The 23047-nt window shown below is 38.0% G+C and overlaps 1 protein-coding gene across 3 annotated transcripts in view; it reads left to right on the forward strand.

Moving 5' to 3' along the window:
• Positions 1-23047, forward strand: part of LOC123525294 (KICSTOR complex protein SZT2-like) — a 255300-nt gene that overhangs the window by 148735 nt on the left and 83518 nt on the right. For 2 of the 3 annotated variants that reach the window (XM_053537974.1, XM_053537975.1), the window contains exons 38-45: positions 733-835; positions 5741-5799; positions 6704-6859; positions 7808-7932; positions 11824-11988; positions 13005-13086; positions 15942-16112; positions 16399-16623. In XM_053537974.1, the coding sequence (XP_053393949.1) occupies positions 733-835; positions 5741-5799; positions 6704-6859; positions 7808-7932; positions 11824-11988; positions 13005-13086; positions 15942-16112; positions 16399-16623 (1086 nt within the window). The remainder of the gene's footprint in view (positions 1-732; positions 836-5740; positions 5800-6703; positions 6860-7807; positions 7933-11823; positions 11989-13004; positions 13087-15941; positions 16113-16398; positions 16624-23047) is intronic. The other variant, XM_053537976.1, reaches the window with a different exon arrangement.

Below are 23047 nucleotides of genomic sequence, written 5' to 3' on the forward strand. Positions count from 1 at the left end.
ATCGACGGATTTGTTTATAAATTTTCTTGCCGTAATACCCGAAAATGACGTCACAAACCACGTGGTATGTACACACTGTTTTTGTATTTTTCGATTTTTTCATGCAAATCATGTATAATTACCATCATGGAAATACAAAAGAATACAGTTATTCTGTGGCCCATCTTTAAACTGAAAATGGTTTTTACAGGCTCTAATGAGGCCATATGTGTTTTACAAACAGCTCTTGTTATTTTGAAAATATCCTCTCCAAATTTTATGAGTTAGATATGACATAATCTACACATACTGCTGGGATTATAATGAGACTGTCACAGGAGACAGTATTAAACAGTTGGTTACATAGAGAAAACATGTTTGAAAAAGCTTTCTTCTATTAAAAGTACAGGGGTTAGTTACATTATTTTACATTATGAAGTAAAAGGAAAATGGAAAATGAAATTTATTTTTTTTATATTACCTGTGGTTTCATCTTAAGGTAAGCAGGTTAGACTGATTTTCAGAGTAGTGAAATTCAAAATAAACTGTAGTCCTACTATGTTATGTGGACTAAGAGAGTCCTATCCTGTGTTTGATAGGTTACAAGTACACAACTGACCATAACAAACATTTAAGGCAGGATTATGTTTGTACATGTAACAAATGTATAATAGATCATAACAAATGTTTTAGGCAGGACTATATTTTCACTGGTTACAGTGAACAGAATTATATAAACTGATGCTATTTCAGGGATCAAGGCGTTGAGGTCTGTGTTAAACCCATTGTCTGTCAACAACAGAAACAACATGTTTGTCATCAAGGAAACAACAACAGAGAATGTCTTCTACCTCAGGTTTGTCACTTTGTTTGATAAATGTTGTCAAACTGTTACATTTCAACCCCGCTGATAGTAGCTTAAAGCTTCTACATATAATACAATAAGTATACACAAAAATACTTGCAGTTTATTTTCTATTTAATCATTCTTTTCAAACCTGCATGTTGTTAGATTACTAGTTTATAAATACACTTCAGAATTCAGTTTTGCAATGCTTTTTAATTGGCATGTAAATTAAAAGAGTTTATAGACCAAATCAGGTATGTGATTGACAGTTGCCATGTTGTCAGGTACAGGCGATTTTATTATGCATCTGAACATCTGCCTATATTTTTAGCCCAGCATCATCAGATGGTGGGCTATTCAAATCACTCTGCATCCGTGGTCCGTCGTCCATCCGTCCAGACGTCCGTCCGTTAACAATTTCTCGTTATTGCATCTACTCAGAAACTACTGGGGGGATTTTGACAAAACTTTGTCAGAATGATGTATTGCTACCCTAGTTGTGTCCCTCTGAAAATCAGACTGGTTCAACAATTTTTGAGTGAGTTATGGCTCTTTGTTTATTTTTATAATTTACATACATTTATATAGGGAAAAACTTTGAAAATCTTCTTGTCCAAAACCACAGAGCCCAGGGCTTTGATATTTGGTATGTAGCATCATCTAGTGGTCCTCTACCAAGATGATTCAAATTATTTCCCTGGGGTCAAATATGGCCCCGCCCCTGGGGTCACATGGTTTATATAGACTTACATAGGGAAAAACTTTGAAAAACCTCTTGTTCAAAACCACAGGGCCTAGGGCTTTGATATTTTGTATGTGACATCATCTAGTGGTCTTCTACTAAGATTGTTCAAATTATTCCCCTAGGGTCAAATATGGCCCTGCCCTGGGGGTCACATGGTTTACATAGACTTATATAGGGAAAAACTTTTAAAATCTTCTTGTTCAAACCACAAAGCCTAAGGCTTTGATATTTGTAATGTAGCATAATCTAGTGGTTCTCTACCAAGTTTGTTCAAATTATCCCCCTAGGGTCAAATATGGCCCCGCCCCGGGGGTCACATGGTTCATATAGACTTATATGGGGAAAAGCTTTTAAAATCTTCTTTTCAATAACCTACAACATTCAGATTTGGACCACATGTATAGTTTTGAGTGGCAAGATGAACCTTGACATGAGTTGACCTTGATTTTGACCTAGTGACCTACTTTCACATTTCTCAAGCTACAGCCTTCAAATTTGGACCACATGTATAGTTTTGTGCACCGAAAAAACTTTGACCTTGACATTGACCTTGTGACCTACTTTCACATTTTTGAAGGTACAGGCTTCAAATTTGGCCTATATGCATAGTTTTGTATTCTGAAATGAAATTTCAACTTGATTTTGACCTAGTGACCTTCTTTCACATTTCTAAACCTACAGGCTTCAAATTTGGACCACATGCATATTTTTGTGTTCTGAATTGTAATTTGACATTGATTTTTACCTAGTACCTACTTTCACATTTCTCAAGCTACAGCCTCCAAATTTGAAGCACTTGCATAGTTTTGTATACCGAAATGAACTTTGACCCTGAAATTGATCTAGTGACCTACTTTCACATTTCTCAAGCTACAGCTTTCAAATTTGGACCACATGCATGGACCACATGCACAGTGTTGTGTACTGAAATGAAATTTGACCTTGATTTTGACCTTGAGCTAGTCTTGAAATTTGGAACATTCAAAAATGGCTCAATGGTGGGTGCCAAAATCACTCTGTGATCTCTTGTATTCACTAGTAAAATATATTTATTTATTTCTATAAATAAGACCCCTCTCTCTTTGGAAAGAAGAAAAATACCCCAGTTCTTGATCTTGCAGGCAACAAGTTAGAACCTATAACCTTCTGCAGTGAAGCTGTATGGCTACCACATTAATAATTTCACAAACTTTAAAGAACTAACTTTATTATGCCTGCAACTTTCCAACTCATTTTATACCACCACCAGACTTTGTTTTGGGGGCTGTTTAGGAATCACTTTGTCCTGTCTAGCCTTGTCCTGCATTGTCCGTCTGTCTGTGCATCCTGTCCTGTCCCATCCCTTCTAGGGAGATAGTACAGATTTCAAGTTAAAATATACAATATATTTAAAGGATCATAAGATAAGTTCACTTACTAGGTCCTATAACTCTCACTTTTGGCCAGTAGCCTAGTGGTAGAGCGCCCGCTTCAAGTGCAGGAGGTTGTTGGTCGATCCCTGGCCGTGTGATACCAAAGATATAAAAAATAGTGCTAGCACCTTTCTCGCTTGGCACTGAGCATGAAGAGGATAGTGCTAGGACTGGTCAGCCCAGTGTCAGTATAATGTGACTGGGTGGGGTATCATGTCATGTGTCTACGGCGTGATGTTCTAGTGAGGCAGCACTAAAAGTTGAGCATTGTGCTCACTGCTACAAGTAGAAACCATTGTTTATATGACTGAAAAATTGTTGAAAAAGACACTAAACCCAAACACACACACACACACACGCGCACTGACTTTCGTTTTGATTAAATTGTCTGCCCATTACACATTGGAAAATTTCCAAAAACAGACATATCTTTCAACATTTCTGAAACCTTTCCATACATGAAATTTCACACAAACATTTCAGATCATATTGTAAGTTAACACACTTAAGTTCTATAACTGTTAAATATGACAAAATGATTCTTCATTTTTAGCTCATCTGATTTTTTGAAAAAAAATGATGAGTTATTGTCATCACTTGAGCGGTTGTCGGCGTCTGCGTCGGCGTTGCCTGGTTAAGTTTTATGTTTAGGTCAGCTTTTCTCCTAAACTATCAAAGCTATTGCTTTGAAACTTGGAATACTTGTTTACCATCATAAGCTGACCCTGTATAGCAAGAAACATAACTCTATCTTGCTTTTTGCAAGATTTATGGCCCCTTTTGTACTTAGAAAATATCAAACTTGGAATACTTGTTCACCATCATAAGCAGACCCTGTACATCAAGAAACATAACTCCATCTTGCTTTTTGCAAGATTTATTGCCCCTTTTGGACTTAGAAAATCAGTTTTCTTGGTTAAGTTTTATGTTTAGGTCAGCTTTTATCCTAAACTATCAAAGCTATTGCTTTAAAACTTGCAACACTTGTTCACCATCATAAGTTGACCCTGTACAGCAAGAAACATAACTCCATCCTGCTTTTTGCAAGATTTATGGCCCCTTTTGGACTTAGAAAATATCAGATTTCTTGGTTAAGTTTTATGTTTAGGTCAACTTTTTCTCTTAAACTATCAAAGCTATTGCTTTGAAACTTGCAACACTTGTTGACCATCATAAGCTGACCCTGTACAGCAAGCAACATAACTCCATCCTGCTTTTTGCAATAATTATTGCCCCTTTTTGACTTAGAGAATCATTTTCTTGGTTGAGTATTATGTTTAAGTCAACTTTTCTCATAAACTATCAAAGCTATTGCTTTAAAACTTGCAACAGTTTTTCACCATCATAAGTGGACACTGAACATCAAGAAACATAACTCTATCCTGCTTTTTGCAAGAATGATGGCCCTTTTTAGACTTAGAAAATCATGGGTAGGACAATATTTCTATTACACAAAAAAAATCAGATGAGCGTCAGCACCTGCAGGCGGTGCTCTTGTTACTTAAAACGTTGGACAAAAATGATGTTTTCTTCGAACATCTCTGAAGCAAATGGTCATCTTCTCTGAACTTGCCGGTTAGTATTTCTCTGAACTTGGTCTGTAGCATTTTTGCAAGGTTCTCTCTCTCAAGTTGGTTTGATTTTCACATGAGCCATGATGAGGGCACTTGGCCCTTTCAAGGGTCGCTAGAGCTAAAAATAGAAGAACCTTTAAACAACTTCTCATGAATCGCATGATGGATAATAATCAAACTTGGTCTCTAGAAGCATTATAAGGTCCTTTACAAAATTTGTTCAAATGGGGGAGCTTGCCTCTTTTGAGGGCCAGTAGCAATAACAACAGAAAAAAAACTCTCTAAATGACTTCTTCTCATGAACTGCTTGATGAATTTTCATGAAACTTGGTCTGTAGCATCATTGTAAGGTCCTCTTCCAATTTTTTTAAGATGGGGGCTTGACCTTGTTTAAGGGCTGCTAGACCTAAAAATGAAAAAAAAAAAAAAAAAAAGAAAAAAAAAAAACAACTTTAAAGAACAGCTTGATAAATCTTCTCAAACTTGGTCTGTAGCATCATTATAAATTCTTCTTTCAGTTTTGTTCAGAAGCTGGTGCTTAGCACCATGTATAGGGGTTACTAGAGCTAAGGTTAAAAAAAAACTTATAAACAACTTCATCTCATGGACTGCTGGATGGATCTACATCAGACTTGGCCTGTAACATCATTATTAAATCCTCTGTTAATTTTATTCAAATGAGAGCACTTGGTTAGGGATTGCTTTAGGGACTGCTAGAGCTAAAAATAGAAAATGTATAAAGAAATTCTTATTTACTGCTTGATGGATCTTCATCAAAGTTGTAGCGTCATTGTAAGGTCATCTGCAAGATTTGGGAGAGAGGTGGAGGCAGGGTGGAGGGCACTTGGCACCTTTTAGGGGGAAACTTTATTAGAAAATAGAAATATGTTTAAATGACTTTTTCCGGTGGATATTCATTAAATTTGGTCTGTAGCATCCTTGTAAGGACCTCTCATTTTTGTTTAAATGGGGGCACTTGACCGGATTATGTTTTCTTTACTGAAGACAGTTGTTACCATTTATGATTCACTGTATCATACATATATTCAAGGTCAAATAGTCAATTTTAGGTGAGTGACTTAGTGCCCCTGTGGTCTTCTTATAATTGATTTTTTTTCAGAGCTGCCATTTTAATGAAACTTAATATATTGGTTTGTTTTATAATAAATATATATCATTTCAGATTGAAGGAAATTCAGTCCAGTAGTTCAAGGTCAGCCATGGTAACAGAGGATAGTACAGGTATGTTACAGTTACTTCAGGGTTCCTGTCGGTGATGCAAATCATGTCTATAGTAACACTGTTATTTTACTGTAAATTTAATGATTTAATATCAGTGTTACTCCCTTTGACTCAGAAGCTTCGATTCTATGTCAGACGAGCAGCTCAGACCCCTACAAAACCTCCTATCATACTTTTTAGCTTGACTGTTCCAAGAAGAAAATCTTTATTGTCTGTCTTTCATTTGTGTCAGCATCTGTGTCATAAAAATTTTGCATGTAAGCAGGTTTCTCAAAAACTACAAAGCCAAACGCTATCAAACTTCATTGTGTCATAGTTAATTGTTCTTGACAATACTGACATATATCTGTGTATGGAAGTACTGATTTTTAAAATGTTTATATTTTTAAATGATTATCAAATGTCTTCAAGGTATACAAGTGTTTTAGACGGTTCTGATGTGTAACTGTTAAAAACAGTACTGTTTGTGACAGTATACTGATGTGTTACTGTTCATGACAGTATTGACATGTCAGGTTTTGATATAAGTACTGATATGCAGCTCTTCATAACAGTACTGATAAGTTGTCATGGCAGCACTAATGTGTAAGTGTTTATAACAGTACTGATAGGTAATGGTTAACAAAATTTAAGGACTGATTTGTAATTTCTTGTGACAATACAAATACATAACTGTTCATAACAGTACTGATATATAATTGTTGATGACAGTACTTATTGAATGTAAGTGTTCATATCAGAATTAATGTGTAACTGCCCATTATTTTACTGATGTGTTACATTTTGTTTGGTAGAACAATATTGCCCCTGTACCTCTTTTTTAGTGAAGCTCCTGAAGAACAATCTTAGGCAAACATTTTGAATATCAGAATAATTTTCCTGTTTGTATTTGGTGTATTTACAGATACATTGTCCATGTCAGGTGGTCTGAAACTACCAGAACAAGATGCTGATACAGTATCCATTAGTTCATCAAACAGTACCTTGTCCTTGTCACAGTCTCAGAAAGTAGTTCCTCAAGATTGTGTGGAGCTCACTGTACACGGCATTGATGATGCAAGTGAGTAGACAAAATAGTACCTTGTCCTTGTCACAGAAAGTAGTTCCCCCAAACTGTGCGGAGCTCACTGTACACGGCATTGATGATGCAAGTGAGTAGACAAAATAGTACCTTGTCCTTGTCACAGAAAGAAGTTCCCTTAAACTGTGCGGAGCTTACTGTACACGGCATTGATGATGCAAGTGAGTAGACAAAATAGTACCTTGTCCTTGTCATAGAAAGTAGTTCCCCCAAACTGTGCAGAGCTTACTGTACACGGCATTGATGATGCAAGTGAGTAGACAAAATAGTACCTTGTCCTTGTCACAGAAAGTAGTTCCCCCAAACTGTGTGGAGTTCTCTGTACACGGCATTGATGATGCAGGTGAGTAGATAAAATAGTTCCTTGTCCTTGTCACAGAAAGTAGTTCCACAGGACTGTATGTATCTGTGTTACAATCCAGTAGTAAGTATTGATTGTGCAGGTGAGTAAACAAGTATTACATGTTAAAGAAAGTAGTTCTGTTTAAATGTGTTATGCTCACTGTATATGGATTTGATGATGCTGTAATAAATATAAAGGTGCTTCAAGTTCAGCACAGTCTTAGGAAATAGTTCCATAGATGGTGTGCAGCTAACTAGACATGCCTTTGATGATAATGATAAATAGAATAGTAATTGAATATACACAGTTGTTTGTGCTACAACATTAATTAGTCTGTATTTGTAAAACCAACTGGATTGTGAATAAAAATGAAAAGTCTAACAGTTGATATCTAAAACAATGAGGATGCTTAATGACTTAGAATGAATGTAGCTGTTTATTCCGGAAATGTATAATAAATCTTAATGTAGTTGACAACCATTGAATGAAATAAAATATTGCATTAAGTTTTTCAATGATGATAGATATTACTTGTTGTTCACTTATGAGTCACTTACATACAACCAAACTCATTCTGTATGTAGGCAAGGAGATAAAGGAAGACTTGATTCAGATGTTGCAGAAGAAGTTGGATGAAGCTACCCTAGATAAGATCTCTGAAATGTTACGACGTAATCCACAATGTCAGCTGGATAGTCATGATGTACAGGTTGTCAAGTTTTCACATTCATAGAAACTGAATCTTGTTTTAACAGAGTTTACTCATTTCTTTTGATGCAGTCGTTACAGACTAGTTCAAAAAGTTTGAACTGTCATTAGCAAGGAAATGTTTTAACTGCCAATGTTACTACCGGTATTACTGTATGTCTTTATATGTCCAAAGGGATGTATTATGTGTCCGTCCATTAGCAGATTTGTATCCACTCTGTATCTCTTGAACCACTTGAAGGATTTCAAAGAAACTTGACACAAATGTTCACCACATCAAGACAACCTGCAGAGTGCATGTTTCAGATGGCTCGCTTCAAGGACAAGATCACACTTAGGAGTCAAAAGTCATTGACTTTGTTTTGTGTCTGCTCTGTAACTCTTGATCTGCTTGAAGGATTTTAAAGAAACTTGGCACATATGTTCACCACATGGAGACGACATACAGAGCACATGTTTTGAATGGCTTGCTTCAAGGTCAAGGTCACAGGGGTCAAAGGTCATACCTCTTTAACTCTTGAACCCCTTGAAGGATTTTGAAGAAACTTTACACAAATATTCACCACATCGAGACAACATGCAGAGCGCATGTTTTAGATGGCTTGCTTCACGGTTAAGGTCACACTTGGGGGTCAAATGTCATATGACTTTGTTTCGTGTCCACTCTGTAACTCTAAAACTGCTTGAAGGATTTTAGAAACACTTGGCACAAATGTTCACCATATCGAGACGACGTGCAGAGTGCATGTTTCGGATGGCTCACTTCAAGATCAAGGTCACACTTAGGCGTCAGATGTCGTACCTTTGGCATATATTGCTTTGCATTGCCATGCTCATGTTTTTAATTAATTTGTACACTGGGACCCCTTTATAATGCTGTCGTCGGGGGTCCAAGGTTTGAGACCCGCGGATCTAGTGGGGTATATATAATACCCCATCCACCGGTAATGCATTAGATGTATTTTGAACGCTGTTTCATGTTATATAAGAAATTCTAAGCGTATAAACGCGACATTTATTTGCCTTCAGTGCTACTGGAAAATACATTAAAAGAATTATAACACTGTGTCAGCTTCCCATTTTGTCGTAATTCTAAAAGAAAGTTAGAATTGTGTATCCCGGAAGTAAACACTGTGTGAGAAGCGCGCGGTTGTGAAAATTACATGTACAATGCAATTGCAATTCAATAACATAGCTGAAGGGGTTTTTTCTAACTCGTGGAAATAAAAGAAGAGAAAAAAAGCTGACAGTCTTAAAAAATATTTAATTTTGAATACATGTAGAAAATGAATAAAATAAGATAGAAAATTGGTAATCACCGTCATTTGCAGCAGTCTAGTCGTCCTTCCTGTGGTCTCTGGTGAAGAAATCTGTCAGTCTTCGCTGCACCGCCTTCTCTCTAGCATCAGCTCTGGCATCGTGCATGAGATTCCTGACTTGCTTGACCTTGGATACTGTGCCGTGCTCTGATGTTTCAGTCCAGCGCATCACAGTATCCAGGGACTGCAACACTTCAGAAATTGCTGGAGGGGGTTTATACATGATAGACTCATCCTCCTCATCTTCTTCCTCAGTGATGATTGCTTCATTCCTCACACTCTCAATGATCTCCTCATCTGTCAGTCACTGATATGTTGGTCCATAGTCGTCCACTGTAATCCAATTCTGCAATGTTTGGTCGTCATGGTCCAGTCCAAAAACCTGCCTGGCACTCTGCAGATCCTCCTCGCAAAACACAGCATTGTCCGTAGCCCATCGCTCTGAAATCCTTAAATCCTCTTCACTGAACCCGTCGAAATCCTCGCTGTCTGAGCTGTCCTCTCCATCCTTCTCAAATGCTGGACCTAACCCCTTCCTCCAACACCCGATGATTGTCTTCTTAGTGACATCACTCCAGGATGTTCCCAAGAGATGAATTGCCTCCTTCAAATTCAACTTACGCAGGTAATCAGACACAGACATTTTGCTGTTAACCATAATGTCTGATAGATTACGCCGGTAGTTGCGCTTAAGGGTGGCAATGATCCCTTGGTCTAGAAGCTGTAGCTTTGATGTTGTATTCTTTGGTAAGAATACAGCCTTGATCTTCTTGTCCAGAGAAGTCAATGACTCGACTCCTGGGTGGGCAGGACAGTGGTCCATAAGGAGGATGGCCTTCACTTCCTTTTTATTAAGTCGCAGGTGTTTCCTGACAGAAGGCACAAACTCCTCATGAAACCAGTCCTCGAAAATTACTGAAGTCATCCATGCATTTTTAGAGTGCGCGTATAGCGCAGGAAGACTTTTCATGTTGACATGATGAAAGCATTTCGACTTCTCAAACTTGCCAATGACTAGGGGAGCAAGTTTATGTGTCCCTGCCTTGTTACAGCATAACAAAACAGTGATGCGATCTTTCACTTGCTTAAACCCTAGAGTCTTATGCTGGTCTGACTTACAAGCCAGAGTTTTGTCAGGGAGCATCTTGAAATACAGAGCTGTCTCATCACAGTTGTAAATCTGCTCCGCACTCAGATCATGCTCCTGGATTAACTTCCGTAATTCCGCCGGATATGCATCTGCTGCAGCTTCGTCCGCTGATTGTTGTTCCCCTCTAATGGCCTGTGAGATAGCGTGATGGTTTTTGAACCATGAAAGCCATCCGTTTGAGGCCTCAAATTCAACCTCGGAGCCAAGCAGTTCCTGATGGATTTTTTTGGTCTGAGTCTGGATAACAGGGCCAGAGATAGGCATACCCTCAGACCGAGCTTGATTAAACCATGTAAACTCGACATTCTCAAGCTGCTGATCTTGAGCAGTCCTAGCTCTTTTCCTGACCTGACCACAGTCCTCCAAAGAGCTGCTGGCACCACGAAGTTTGGCCTCATCCTTGAGCCATCCCGTAGCGTCGAGTCTGACACTCCAATTTCTCTGCCTACTTTTGCCTGAGTTTCGCCGTTCCTGATCCTATCCACTACGTGTAACTTCTGCGAAATTGTGTACGTCTTCCTCTTCTTTGATGTAACGGGTGAAGCCATGTGCTGTTAGTACGAACAAGACTACGTAAACATGTTAGTGAAAAAAAAACGAAAGTGAAAAATAAGCGATAAATGAAAAGAATAAAAGAAATAGAAAATGTTATATAAATCTGGTACAGTAATAATAATAACACAAATGAGATGATAAAATAAACTAGATCTACGATAATAAAAAGTGAGAACAATATCAATATGGCTTTCAGTGTGTCGAATCTTTGTTAATTACGATGAACTGAATGTGATGATTACGAAAAACGGCTGCATTTTATAACAAAACTGGGCATGTTGTTTGATTTTTTATTCACTGAAATTTTCATGTCGTCCGCTTAATTGGTGCAAACTTAAATGGTTTGATAACTGACTGACCAATGTTACACGCTTGTTATGCAAACAATCTAATTTTGACACAGTACTGATTGTCTTTTTATCACACGTCTACATGTATTCAAAATTTAACAAAGGCGTTACGCAAACAAGTAAGCTAGCAGACGATTATTGATTTTATCACAGTTGTCATGGCAAAGGTGTTAAAGTACACAGGTACTTGTAGTTTTACCTGCTGGTTATGATCAAATTAAATAACATCCGCGGACTTGTTTTTCTTTGTTTTTTCGCCCCCCCCCTCCAAAAAAATTCGGGAGCCAAGAGCGAACTGCAGTATATTGAATAGCGTTATAAAGGGTTTTGAGTGTATTTAATTGGCAATTTATTTATGATGAGTCTGCACTGATATACTAAAATTCTATATAATTAATTTATGTCATATATATAAACAGTATTCATATTATGTATATTATAACTGTATTCATTTTTCTTATTTAACCATGATCAGTTTTCTGTACCAACTGTAACTGATTTCTTGTTTCCATTTACAGTTTATACAGAAGCCAGGCTTGGAACCAGCTAAGACATTACATTTGACAGTTTCTAATCGAGCCAGTCCTCAGCTTGCAGCAGTGATGTACTATCTAAGACAGAATCTGCTTCAGTTTTTACACCCACCAAAATACAAGTCTTCCCTAGCAGAACATCAGTTCATGGTAAACTACTTCCTTGTTGAAACATACATGGCTTATTTGAACTGGTTTATAACACTCTTAAGATATGAAGTATATTAGGCTTTATTAGAGTTGTGTACTTCTGTCATTTCACTAGTCTGTTCATCTGTAGGTTCTTTCCCAAAGCATATCTCTGAACCTGCTGAATGGATTTTCAAATAAATAAACATAAATTCATCATTACTATAAGATGAGAACCATGTATGACTGAGATCATTAGGTCCAAGGTCAACATCACTTGGATGTCAGAGGTCAGATTGCTTAACTGTATGTCTGCTCCAGTGTGTTTGCTTCATATCTTCTGTTTAAAGGATTTTGGTACAAGTAATACAGTTTTTATGCCCCCGAAGGGAGGCATATAGTTTTTGAACCGTCTGTCCGTCTGTTGGTCTGTCTGTCGGTCTGTCAGTCTGTCAGTGTGTCCGCAATTTTCGTGTCCGGTCCATATCTTTGTCATCGATGGATGGATTTTCAAATAACTTGGCATGAATGTGTACCACAGTAAGACAACGTGTCGCGCGCAAGACCCAGGTCCGTAGCTCAAAGGTCAAGGTCACACTTAGACATTAAAGGATAGTGCATTGATGGGCGTGTCCAGTCCATATCTTTGTCATCGATGGATAGATTTTCAAATAACTTGGCATGAATGTGTACCACAGTAAGATGACGTGTTGCGCTCAAGACCCAGGTCCGTAGCTCAAAGGTCAAGGTCACACTTAGACGTTAAAGGTCATTTTTCATGATAGTGCATTGATGGGCTTGTCCGGTCCATATCTTTGTCATTCATGCATGAATTTTAAAATAACTTGGCATGAATGTGTGACACATTAAGACGACGTGTCGCGCGCAAGACCCAGCTCCGTAGCTCAAAGGTCCTAAACTCTAACATCGGCCATAACTACTCATTCAAAGTGCCATCGGGGGCATATGTCATCCTATGGAGACAGCTCTTGTTTTCCTCATCAGGTAGTATATTCAAACTGATAATTTATCTTCAGGATACATTTGATGGAAAGTTGACTTCAATACCAGCAGATCAGGCATTCCTGTATATACCACCACATACAGCCAGAAAAACTGGTAAGTCACCTCACAGTCTCTGTATATACCTCCACATACAGCCAGAAAAACTGGTAAGTCACCTCACAGTCTCTGTATATACCTCCACATACAGCCAGAAAAACTGGTAAGTCACCTCACAGTCTCTGTATATACCTCCACATACAGCCAGAAAAACTGGTAAGACTTCTCACAGTCCCAGTATGTACACCACTACATACAGCCAGAAAATTACATTAAATAGCAATTTTTGGATGCTCCTCTTATCTGGCATATGTAGATCAAGTTAGCAAAATCTTGAACTTTGTGCACTCATGGTAGCTTTTCTACAACAAGATCATTCATATCTTATATACTGCTGGTTCTAACTTTGGGTGAAGTATACTCCGCAATAAATATGCCCTGTTATGGTTATTATCACACCAGCATCTTCATTTTTATACCAGCAAGTACATTTTTATACCAGCAAGTACATTATTATACCAGCATGCACATTATTTGACATGTCTGTATTCACTTGGTATTACAGTAATTTTAGCTCACCTGTCACAAAGTGACAAGGTGAGCTTTTGTGATCACGCAGCGTCCATCGTCCGTCTGTCAGTCAGTGCGTGCGTAAACTTTTGCTTGTGACCACTCTAGAGGTCACAATTTTCATGTCTGTAAGTCAAATAATAGAAAAATCTTGTGACTTCTGTAGAGGCCATATTTTTCTTGGGATCTGCATGAAAATTGGTCAGAATGTTCATCTTGATGATATCTAGGTCAAGTTTGAAACTGGATTACATGCGGTCAAAAACTAGGTCAGTAGGACAAATAATAGAAAACCATTGTGACCTCTCTGGTGGTCATATTTTTCATGGGATCTGCATGAAAATTGGTCAGAATGTTCATCTTGATGATATCTAGGTCAGGTTCGAAACTGGGTCACCTCCGGTCCAAAACTAGGTCAGTATGTCAAATAATAGAAAAACCATGTGACCTCTGTAGAGGCCAGATTTTTCATTGGATCTGTATGAAAATTGATCAGAATGTTCATCTTGATGATAACTAGGTCAAGTTTGAAACCCGGTCAACTGCGGTCAAAAACTAGGTCAGTGGGTCAAATAATAGAAAATCCTTGTGACCTCTCTAGAGGTCATATTTTTCATGGGATCTGTATGAAAATTGGTCAGAATGTTCATCTTGATGATATTTAGGTCAGGTTCGAAACTGGGTCACGTCCGATCCAAAACTAGGTCAGTAGGTCAAATAATAGAAAAACCTTGTGACCTCTGTAGAGGCCATATTTTTGATGGGATCTGCATGAAAATTGGTCAGATTGTTCATCTTGGTGATTTCTAGGTCAAGTTCGAAATTGGGTCAACTGCGGTCCAAAACTAGGTCAGTAGGTCTAAAAAATAGAAAATTCTTGTGACCTCCCTAGAGGCCATATTTTTCATGGGATCTTCATGAAAATTGGTCAGAATGTTTACCTTGATGATATCTAGGTCAAGTTTGAAACTGGGTCACGTGGGGTCCAAAACTAGGTCATCAGGTCAAATAATAGAAAAACCTTGTGACCTCTCTAGAGGTCATATTTTTCATGGGATCTGTATGAAAATTGGTCAGAATGTTTATCTTTATGATATGTAGGTCAAGTTTGAAACTGGGTTACGTTCAGTCAAAAACTAGGTCTGTAAGTCAAATAATAGAAAAATCTTGTGACCTCTGTAGAGGCCATATTTTTCTTGGGATCTGCATGAAAATTGGTCAGAATGTTCATCTTGATGATATCTAGGTCAAGTTCGAAACTGGATTACATGCGGTCAAAAATTAGGTCAGTAGGTCAAATAATAGAAAAACCTTGTGACCACTTTAGAGGCCATAGTTTTCATGGGATCTGTATGAAAGTTGGTCTGAATGTTCATCTTGATGATATCTAGGTCAAGTTTGAAACCGGGTTAACTGTGGTCAAAAACTAGGTCACTAGGTCTCAACATAGAAAGACCTTTTGACCTCTCTAGAGGCCATATTTTTCAATGGATCTGTATGAAAATTGGTGAGAATGTTCACCTTTTTGATATCTAGGTCAAGTTCGAAACTGGGTCACATGCGGTCAAAACTAGGTCAGTATGTCTAAAAATAGAAAAACCTTGTGACCTCTCTGGAGGCCATATTTTTCATGAGATCTTCATGAAAATTGGTGAGAATGTTCACCTTGATGATATGTAGGTCAAGTACAAAACTGGGTCAAATGCCTTCAAAAACTAGGTTATTAAGTCAAATAATAAAAAAAACCTTGTGACCTCTCTAGAGGCCATATTTTTCAATGGATCTTCATGAAAATTGGTCAGAATTTTTTATCTTGATGATATCTAGGTCAAGTTCAGAAGTAGGTCACATGAGCTCAAATAATAGAAAAAACGACGTCATACACAGTTCATGTGGGGGCAGGTGAGCGATTCAGGACCATCATGGTCCTCTTGTTTTCTTGTACCGCACAGTCCGTCTTTTCTGTTTTCATGTGTAATTTTTACAGTGCCGGTAAATTGTAGGAATCATGACATTGTGTTATTTATTTAAGGCAAGCCAGACTGTTGTGTTGATAAATTTTATTATGCAAACATGCTAACAGTACAAAATAATTCATTTCTTCAAGACAAAAACCACAATGATTTGAAATAATAGTAAATACAGAAGAAAATGAATATATCAGTGTGACAGGAATTTTGTAATTCAGCACATAACAGATAATGTGTTAAACACAATTTGAAATTTGAAATATATGCTGACAAAGGGCAAGCTATTCAAATTTAATCCACAATTCTGTTTACCATTTATAATTCAGCAGAAGGTAACAGTACATACAGGAAAAAATGTTGGATATTTTGCAGGTATATCAGTGGTCAGTGTATGTCTAGTGGATGGTCAGGGTAACCAGGTGAGATTGTTGCAATGTCCTAAACCATCTAGTCTTGCCTACCTGGACATTGAAACAAAACAAGACCTTGAGTCGTTCGTCATTGCTCAAACATTTGAGATTCAACCCAACAGTAAAAAACCAGGTATTGTGATTTTATGTACATTTTAAATTTCAACAAGTTCTATTCAAGAAGATACAGCTGAGTATAATGGTATCAGAAGTTTCTCTTGATCTCAGAAAGATTTTTGTTGTGCAATATCATGTGACTAATCAGCTTACATTTTGTTTGTTTTCCTTTGAAATTCACAGTCTTTTCCAGATGCTTTAGTTTGTTTATATGAATAAGCCGACTTCAATAAAATGAGTATATATGTTTATTTATTGAGAATACAAGAAGAGAAAATGTATGAAGTTTTAATATGATTCAGGCCCTACAGCATTAATACAGTTCCATATTTGGCAAGTCGGCGATGTGGACATCCCAGTTCTGCAAGAGAAACTCACTCTGGCGCTGAAGTACGCTCTGTGCGATGTCGTCATGGAATACCACATCTTGACAGCGCCGTTATGTACGGTGCCAAAACATCTAGTGGATATGCTTCCTCCCCCACCTACTTACTCCGCACCTACCTCACCCTTTCATAGCATGCCAGGTAACTCTGTTGTAATACTGGCACTATAAATGTACTGTAAACCAGGGAATTATTCCTACTCCTTGAATGTAAAGGGTTTTGGCTCCATGAAAACATTTAGAACACCGCAATAACAAATCTACATGTATCAGTGCCACAAAGATTCAATAGTTTTGAAGGCATTCATAACTGAATTTTCTTGGACAGTTTTTTAATGACAATATATTTATTGGTTTGTAAAAGACTATAGCACACTTGTAGTGATCTCATCTAGATATCACTAGTATATATGCTTATGTGAATTTCATATTTTAACTGAAAACTGCAGTTGATAACCTAGATATTTGGGATTCAGTCATATAATCAAGTAAGTTGGCTCTTCTAATGTAAATTTCAAGTAATTGCATTTACTGAGAATGTTGAAACTCTCCATTCTAGATTGATCATCAAGTTTATTGCCTCATGTAAATTGTTATTTTAACTAGAAAGGTCCATGTTCCATTCTAGGAGATCACCTGCCTCTAGTAACATATTGCCTTATATGAATTTGTCATTTTAAGTTGAAACTTCATAGGGTGATTGGACATGCAGAGTAGATGAACCCTATAGATATTTGGGTCAGTCTATTAAAGGTCAAGGTCACAGGGGCCTGGTCATGTAAAATCATTTCCAGACAGTAACTTGAGAAACACTTGACCTAGAATGTTGAAACTTAATAGGATGATTGGACATGCAGAGTAGATGACCCCTATTTATTTTGGGGTCACTTGATCAAAGGTCAAGGTCACAGGAGCCTGAACAGTAACTTGAGAACCACTAGGCCAAGAATGTTGAAACTTAGTGGGATGACTGGACATGCCAAGTAGGTGATCCCTATTGCAGTCAACCATCAGTGTCTCTGACTTTCCCTCCTGACCCCTATTGACTTCTTGCCTATACGACTTTGCATTTGGGGAGACATGCACTTTTTTTTACAAAAGCATCTTCTAGTTTTAACTGAGAAAGCTGGGTTCCATTCTAGATGATCACCAGTTAATTGCCTCATGTGAATTTGTCGTGTTAACCCTTAAAGCTGGGTTCCATTCTAGATGATCACCAGTGTATTGTCTCTTGTGAATTTGCCATTTTAACTAAGAAAGCTGGGTTCCATTCTAGATGACCACCAGTATACTGCCTCATGTGAATTTGTCATTTTAGCTGAGAAAGCTGGGTTCCATTCTACATGATCACCGGTATATTGCCTCATGTGAATTTGTCATGTTAACCGAAAAAACTGGGTTATATTTTAGATGATCACTAATACATTGCCTCATGTGAATTTGTCATCTTAGCTGAGAAAGCTGGGTTTCATTATAGATGATCACCAGTATATTGCCTCATGTGAACTTGCCATGTTAACTGAAAAAGCTGGGTTCCATTCTAGATGATCACAAGTTTATTTCCTCATGTGAATTTGTTATTTTAACTGAGAAAGCTGGCTTCCATTCTAGATTTATATCACCAGTTTATTGCCTCATGTGAAGTTATCATTTTAACTAAGAAAGCTGGCTTCCATTCTAGGTGATCACCAGTACTAGTATATTGCCTTATATGAATTTGTCATTTTAAGTTGAAACTTCATAGGGTGATTGGACATGCAGAGTAGATGAACCCTATAGATATTTGGGTCAGTCTATTAAAGGTCAAGGTCACAGGGGCCTGGTCATTTAAAATCATTTCCAGACAGTAACTTGAGAAACACGACCTAGGATGTTGAAACTTAATAGGATGATTGGACATGCAGAGTAGATGACCCCTATTTATTTTGGGGTCACTTGATCAAAGGTCAAGGTCACAGGAGCCTGAACAGTAACTTGAGAACCACTAGGCTAAGAATGTTGAAACTTAGTGGGATGACTGGACATGCCAAGTAGGTGATCCCTATTGCAGTCAACCATCAGTGTCTCTGACTTTCGCTCCTGACCCCTATTGACTTCTTGCCTATACGACTTTGCATTTGGGGAGACATGCACTTTTTTTTACAAAAGCATCTTCTAGTTTTAACTGAGAAAGCTGGGTTCCATTCTAGATGATCACCAGTGTATTGGCTCATGTGAATTTGTCATTTTAACTGAGGAAGTTGGGTTCCATTCTAGATGATCACCTGTATATTGCCTTATGTGAATTTGTCATTTTAACTGAGAAAGCTGAGTTTCATTCTAGATGATCTCTAGTATATATGCTTTGTGTGAATTTATCATGAATGTTTTAACTGAGAAAGCTGGGTTCCATTCTAGATAATCACCAGTATATTGCTTCATGTGAATTTGTCATTTTAACTGAGAAAGCTTGGCTCCATTCTAGATGATCACTTGTTTATTGCCTCATGTGAATTTGTCATTTTAACTGAGAAAGCTGGGTTCCATTCTAGATGATCACCAGTATATTGGCTCATGTGAATTTGTCATTTTAACTGAAAAAGTTGGGTTCCATTCTAGATGATCACAAGTATATTGCCTTATGTGAATTTGTCATTTTAGCTGAGAAAGCTGAATTCCATTCTAGATGATCACCAGTATATTGGCTCATGTGAATTTGTCATTTTAGCTGAGAAAGCTGGGTTGCATTATAGATGATCACCAGTCTATTGCCTCAAGAGAATTTGTCATTTTAACTGAGAAAGCTGGGTTTCATTCTTGATGATCACCAGTATATTGCCGCATGTAAATTTTTCATTTTAATTGAGAAAACTGGGTTCCATTCTAGATGATCACTAGTTTATTGCCTCATGTGAATTTGTCATTTTAACTGAGAAAGCTGGGTTCCATTCTAGATGATCACCAGTATATTGGCTCATGTGAATTTGTCCTTTTAACTGAGAAAGCTGGGTTCCATTCTAGATGATCACCAGTATATACCTATGTGAATTTGTTATTATGTCTCTCCCCTCCCCCACACTCTGGGGGAAACATATTGTTTTTGCCCTGTCCATTCGTTCGTACGTCACACTTCATTTCCGATCAATAACTGGAGAACCATTTGACCTAGAACCTTCAAACTTCATAGGATGGTAGGGCTGCTGGAGTAGATGACCCCAATTGTTTTTGGGGTCACTCCATCAAAGGTCACAGGGGCCTGAACATTGAAAACCATTTCCGATCAATAACTTGAGAACCACTTGACCCAGAATGTTTAAACTTCATAGGATGATTGATCATGCAGAGTAGATGACCCCTATTGTTTTTGGAGTCATTCCATTAAAGGTCAAGGTCACAGGGGCCTGAGCATTGAATACCATTTCTGATCAATAACTTGAGAACCACTTGACCCAGAATGTTGAAACTTCATAGGATGATTGGTCATGCAGAGTGGATGACTCTTTTTGTTTTTGGGGTCACTCCATTTAAGGTCAAGGTCACAGGGGCCTGAACATTGAAAACCATTTCAGATCAATAACTTGAGAACCACTTGACCCAAAATGTTGAAAGTTCATAGGATGATTGATCATGTAGAGTAAATGACCCCTTATGTTTTTAGGGTCACTCTGTTAAAGGTCTAGGCCACAGGGGCCTGAACCTTGAAAACCATTTCCGATCAATAACTTGAGAACCACCTGATCCAGAATGCTGAAACTTCATAGGATGATTGAGCATACAGAGTAGATGACCCCTATAGATTTTGGGGTCACTCTGTTAAAGGTCACGGTCACAGGGGCCTGAACATGGAAAACCATTTCTGATCAATAACTTGAGAACCGCTTGACCCAGAATGTTGAAACTTCATAGGGTGATTGAACATGCAGAGTAGATGAACCCTATAGATATTTGGGATCACTCTATTAAAGGTCAAGGTCACAGGGGCCTGGTCATGTAAAATCATTTCCAGACAGTAACTTGAGAAACACTTGACCTAGAATGTTGAAACTTAATAGGATGATTGGACATGCAGAGTAGATGACCCCTATTTATTTTGGGGTCACTTGATCAAAGGTCAAGGTCACAGGAGCCTGAACAGTAACTTGAGAACCACTAGGCCAAGAATGTTGAAACTTAGTGGGATGACTGGACATGCCAAGTAGGTGATCCCTATTGCAGTCAACCATCAGTGTCTCTGACTTTCGCTCCTGACCCCTATTGACTTCTTGCCTATACGACTTTGCATTTGGGGAGACATGCACTTTTTTTTACAAAAGCATCTTCTAGTTTTAACTGAGAAAGCTGGGTTCCATTCTAGATGATCACCAGTTAATTGCCTCATGTGAATTTGTCGTGTTAACCCTTAAAGCTGGGTTCCATTCTAGATGATCACCAGTGTATTGTCTCTTGTGAATTTGCCATTTTAACTAAGAAAGCTGGGTTCCATTCTAGATGACCACCAGTATACTGCCTCATGTGAATTTGTCATTTTAGCTGAGAAAGCTGGGTTCCATTCTACATGATCACCGGTATATTGCCTCATGTGAATTTGTCATGTTAACCGAAAAAACTGGGTTATATTTTAGATGATCACTAATACATTGCCTCATGTGAATTTGTCATCTTAGCTGAGAAAGCTGGGTTTCATTATAGATGATCACCAGTATATTGCCTCATGTGAACTTGCCATGTTAACTGAAAAAGCTGGGTTCCATTCTAGATGATCACAAGTTTATTTCCTCATGTGAATTTGTTATTGTAACTGAGAAAGCTGGCTTCCATTCTAGATTTATATTACCAGTTTATTGCCTCATGTGAAGTTATCATTTTAACTAAGAAAGCTGGCTTCCATTCTAGGTGATCACCAGTACTAGTATATTGCCTTATATGAATTTGTCATTTTAAGTAAGATATCTCTGTTACATTTAGGTGATCACCAGTATATTGTCTCTTGTGACTTTAGTTGTTTAATTGTTGAAACCCTGATTTACAGTACAGGTCACTTTATTTACACTTCTTTATTAACAGATACATCTGTTTTTATTATGATTTTATTTACTACCAGGAACATGATTGTTATGGAGTAAGTTATTGCTTACTTTGTTGAAGACATTTTCTACTTCACTTGTGCTTTTGTTTGGTTGTATTCACACAACCTACTTCTTAATATTGTAAATCTAGAAAAGAAATACTAACAAAACACTACAATAACTTCCTATTTCCTTTGAATACCTGCAAATTTTGTATGATGTACATAAGGTGTGTTGCTTATATTAAACTCACAGATTTCAAAGATACCCAAACCTTATTACATCTGCCTAAATCATAGCAAGGGTTATTCATGAACTGCAGTTTTTTTGGGTTTCTTTGTTTTGTAAGATTCATGTATACACCATTTTAAAGATCTGTGAGGGTGGTAGTAGGATCTTGGATCTTTTTGTGCTTCCCCAACCCCCCCACCCCATGAGTGGTGGGGGCATATAGATTTGCTCTTGTCTGTGTGTCCATCTGTGCATCCGTCCGAAGTTCCTGACGCGCCTAGCTCAAAAAGTATTCGAACCGCCTCGGTAGCCTAGTGGTAGAGCGTCCGCTTCAAGTGCAGGAGGTCGTGGGTTCGATCCCTGGCCGTGTCATACCAAAGACGTAAAAATGGTACTAGCAGCTTCCTCGCTTGGCGCTCAGCATTAAGGGGATAGTGTTAGGACTGGTCAGCCCGGTGTCAGTATAATGTGACTGGGTGGGGTATCATGCCACATGTCTTCGGCGTGATATTCCAGTGAGGCAGCACTATAAAGTTGGGCATTGTGCTCAATGTTACACCGTCGTTTATATGACTGAAAAATTGTTGAAAAAGACGTAAAACCCGAACACACACACACAAAAACTATTTGATATAAATTGATGAAACCTTGCATGAGTCTTTATCATGATATGAACTTGCGCACCTCCTATTTTTCGTCTGGCTCCGCCCCCTATTTCCAGAGTTATTTCCCCTGAAATAGTCAAAAATGCACATTTTCGCTTTGTGACACACGTAGCTCAAAAAGTTTTTGATATAGATTCATGAAACCTTGCATGAGTCTTAATCATGATATGAACTTGCACACCTCCTATTTTTCATCTGGGTCCGCCCCCTATTTTCAGAGTTGTGGCCCCTGAAATAGTAAAAAATGCACATTTTCACCTTGTGACACGCCTAGCTCAAAAGTATTTAACATATAATTTGATTAAACCTTGCATGAGTCTTTATCATGATTTGAACTTACGCATCTCCTATTTTTTATCTGGGTCCGCCCCCTATTTTCAGAGTTATGGCTCCTGAAATAGTAAAAAGTGCACATTTTCACCTTGTGACACGCGTAACTCAAAAAGTAATACAATGAACATATAATTTGATTAAACCTTGCATGAGATTATCATGATATGAACTTGTGCACCTCCTATTTTTAGCTCATCTGATTTTTTGAAAAAAAAATGATGAGTTATTGTCATCACTTGAGCGGTTGTCGGCGTCGGCGTCGGCGTCGGCGTCTGCGTCGGCGTTGCCTGGT

Source organism: Mercenaria mercenaria, chromosome 3 (genome assembly GCF_021730395.1).
Source record: "Mercenaria mercenaria strain notata chromosome 3, MADL_Memer_1, whole genome shotgun sequence".
NCBI lineage: Eukaryota > Metazoa > Mollusca > Bivalvia > Venerida > Veneridae > Mercenaria > Mercenaria mercenaria.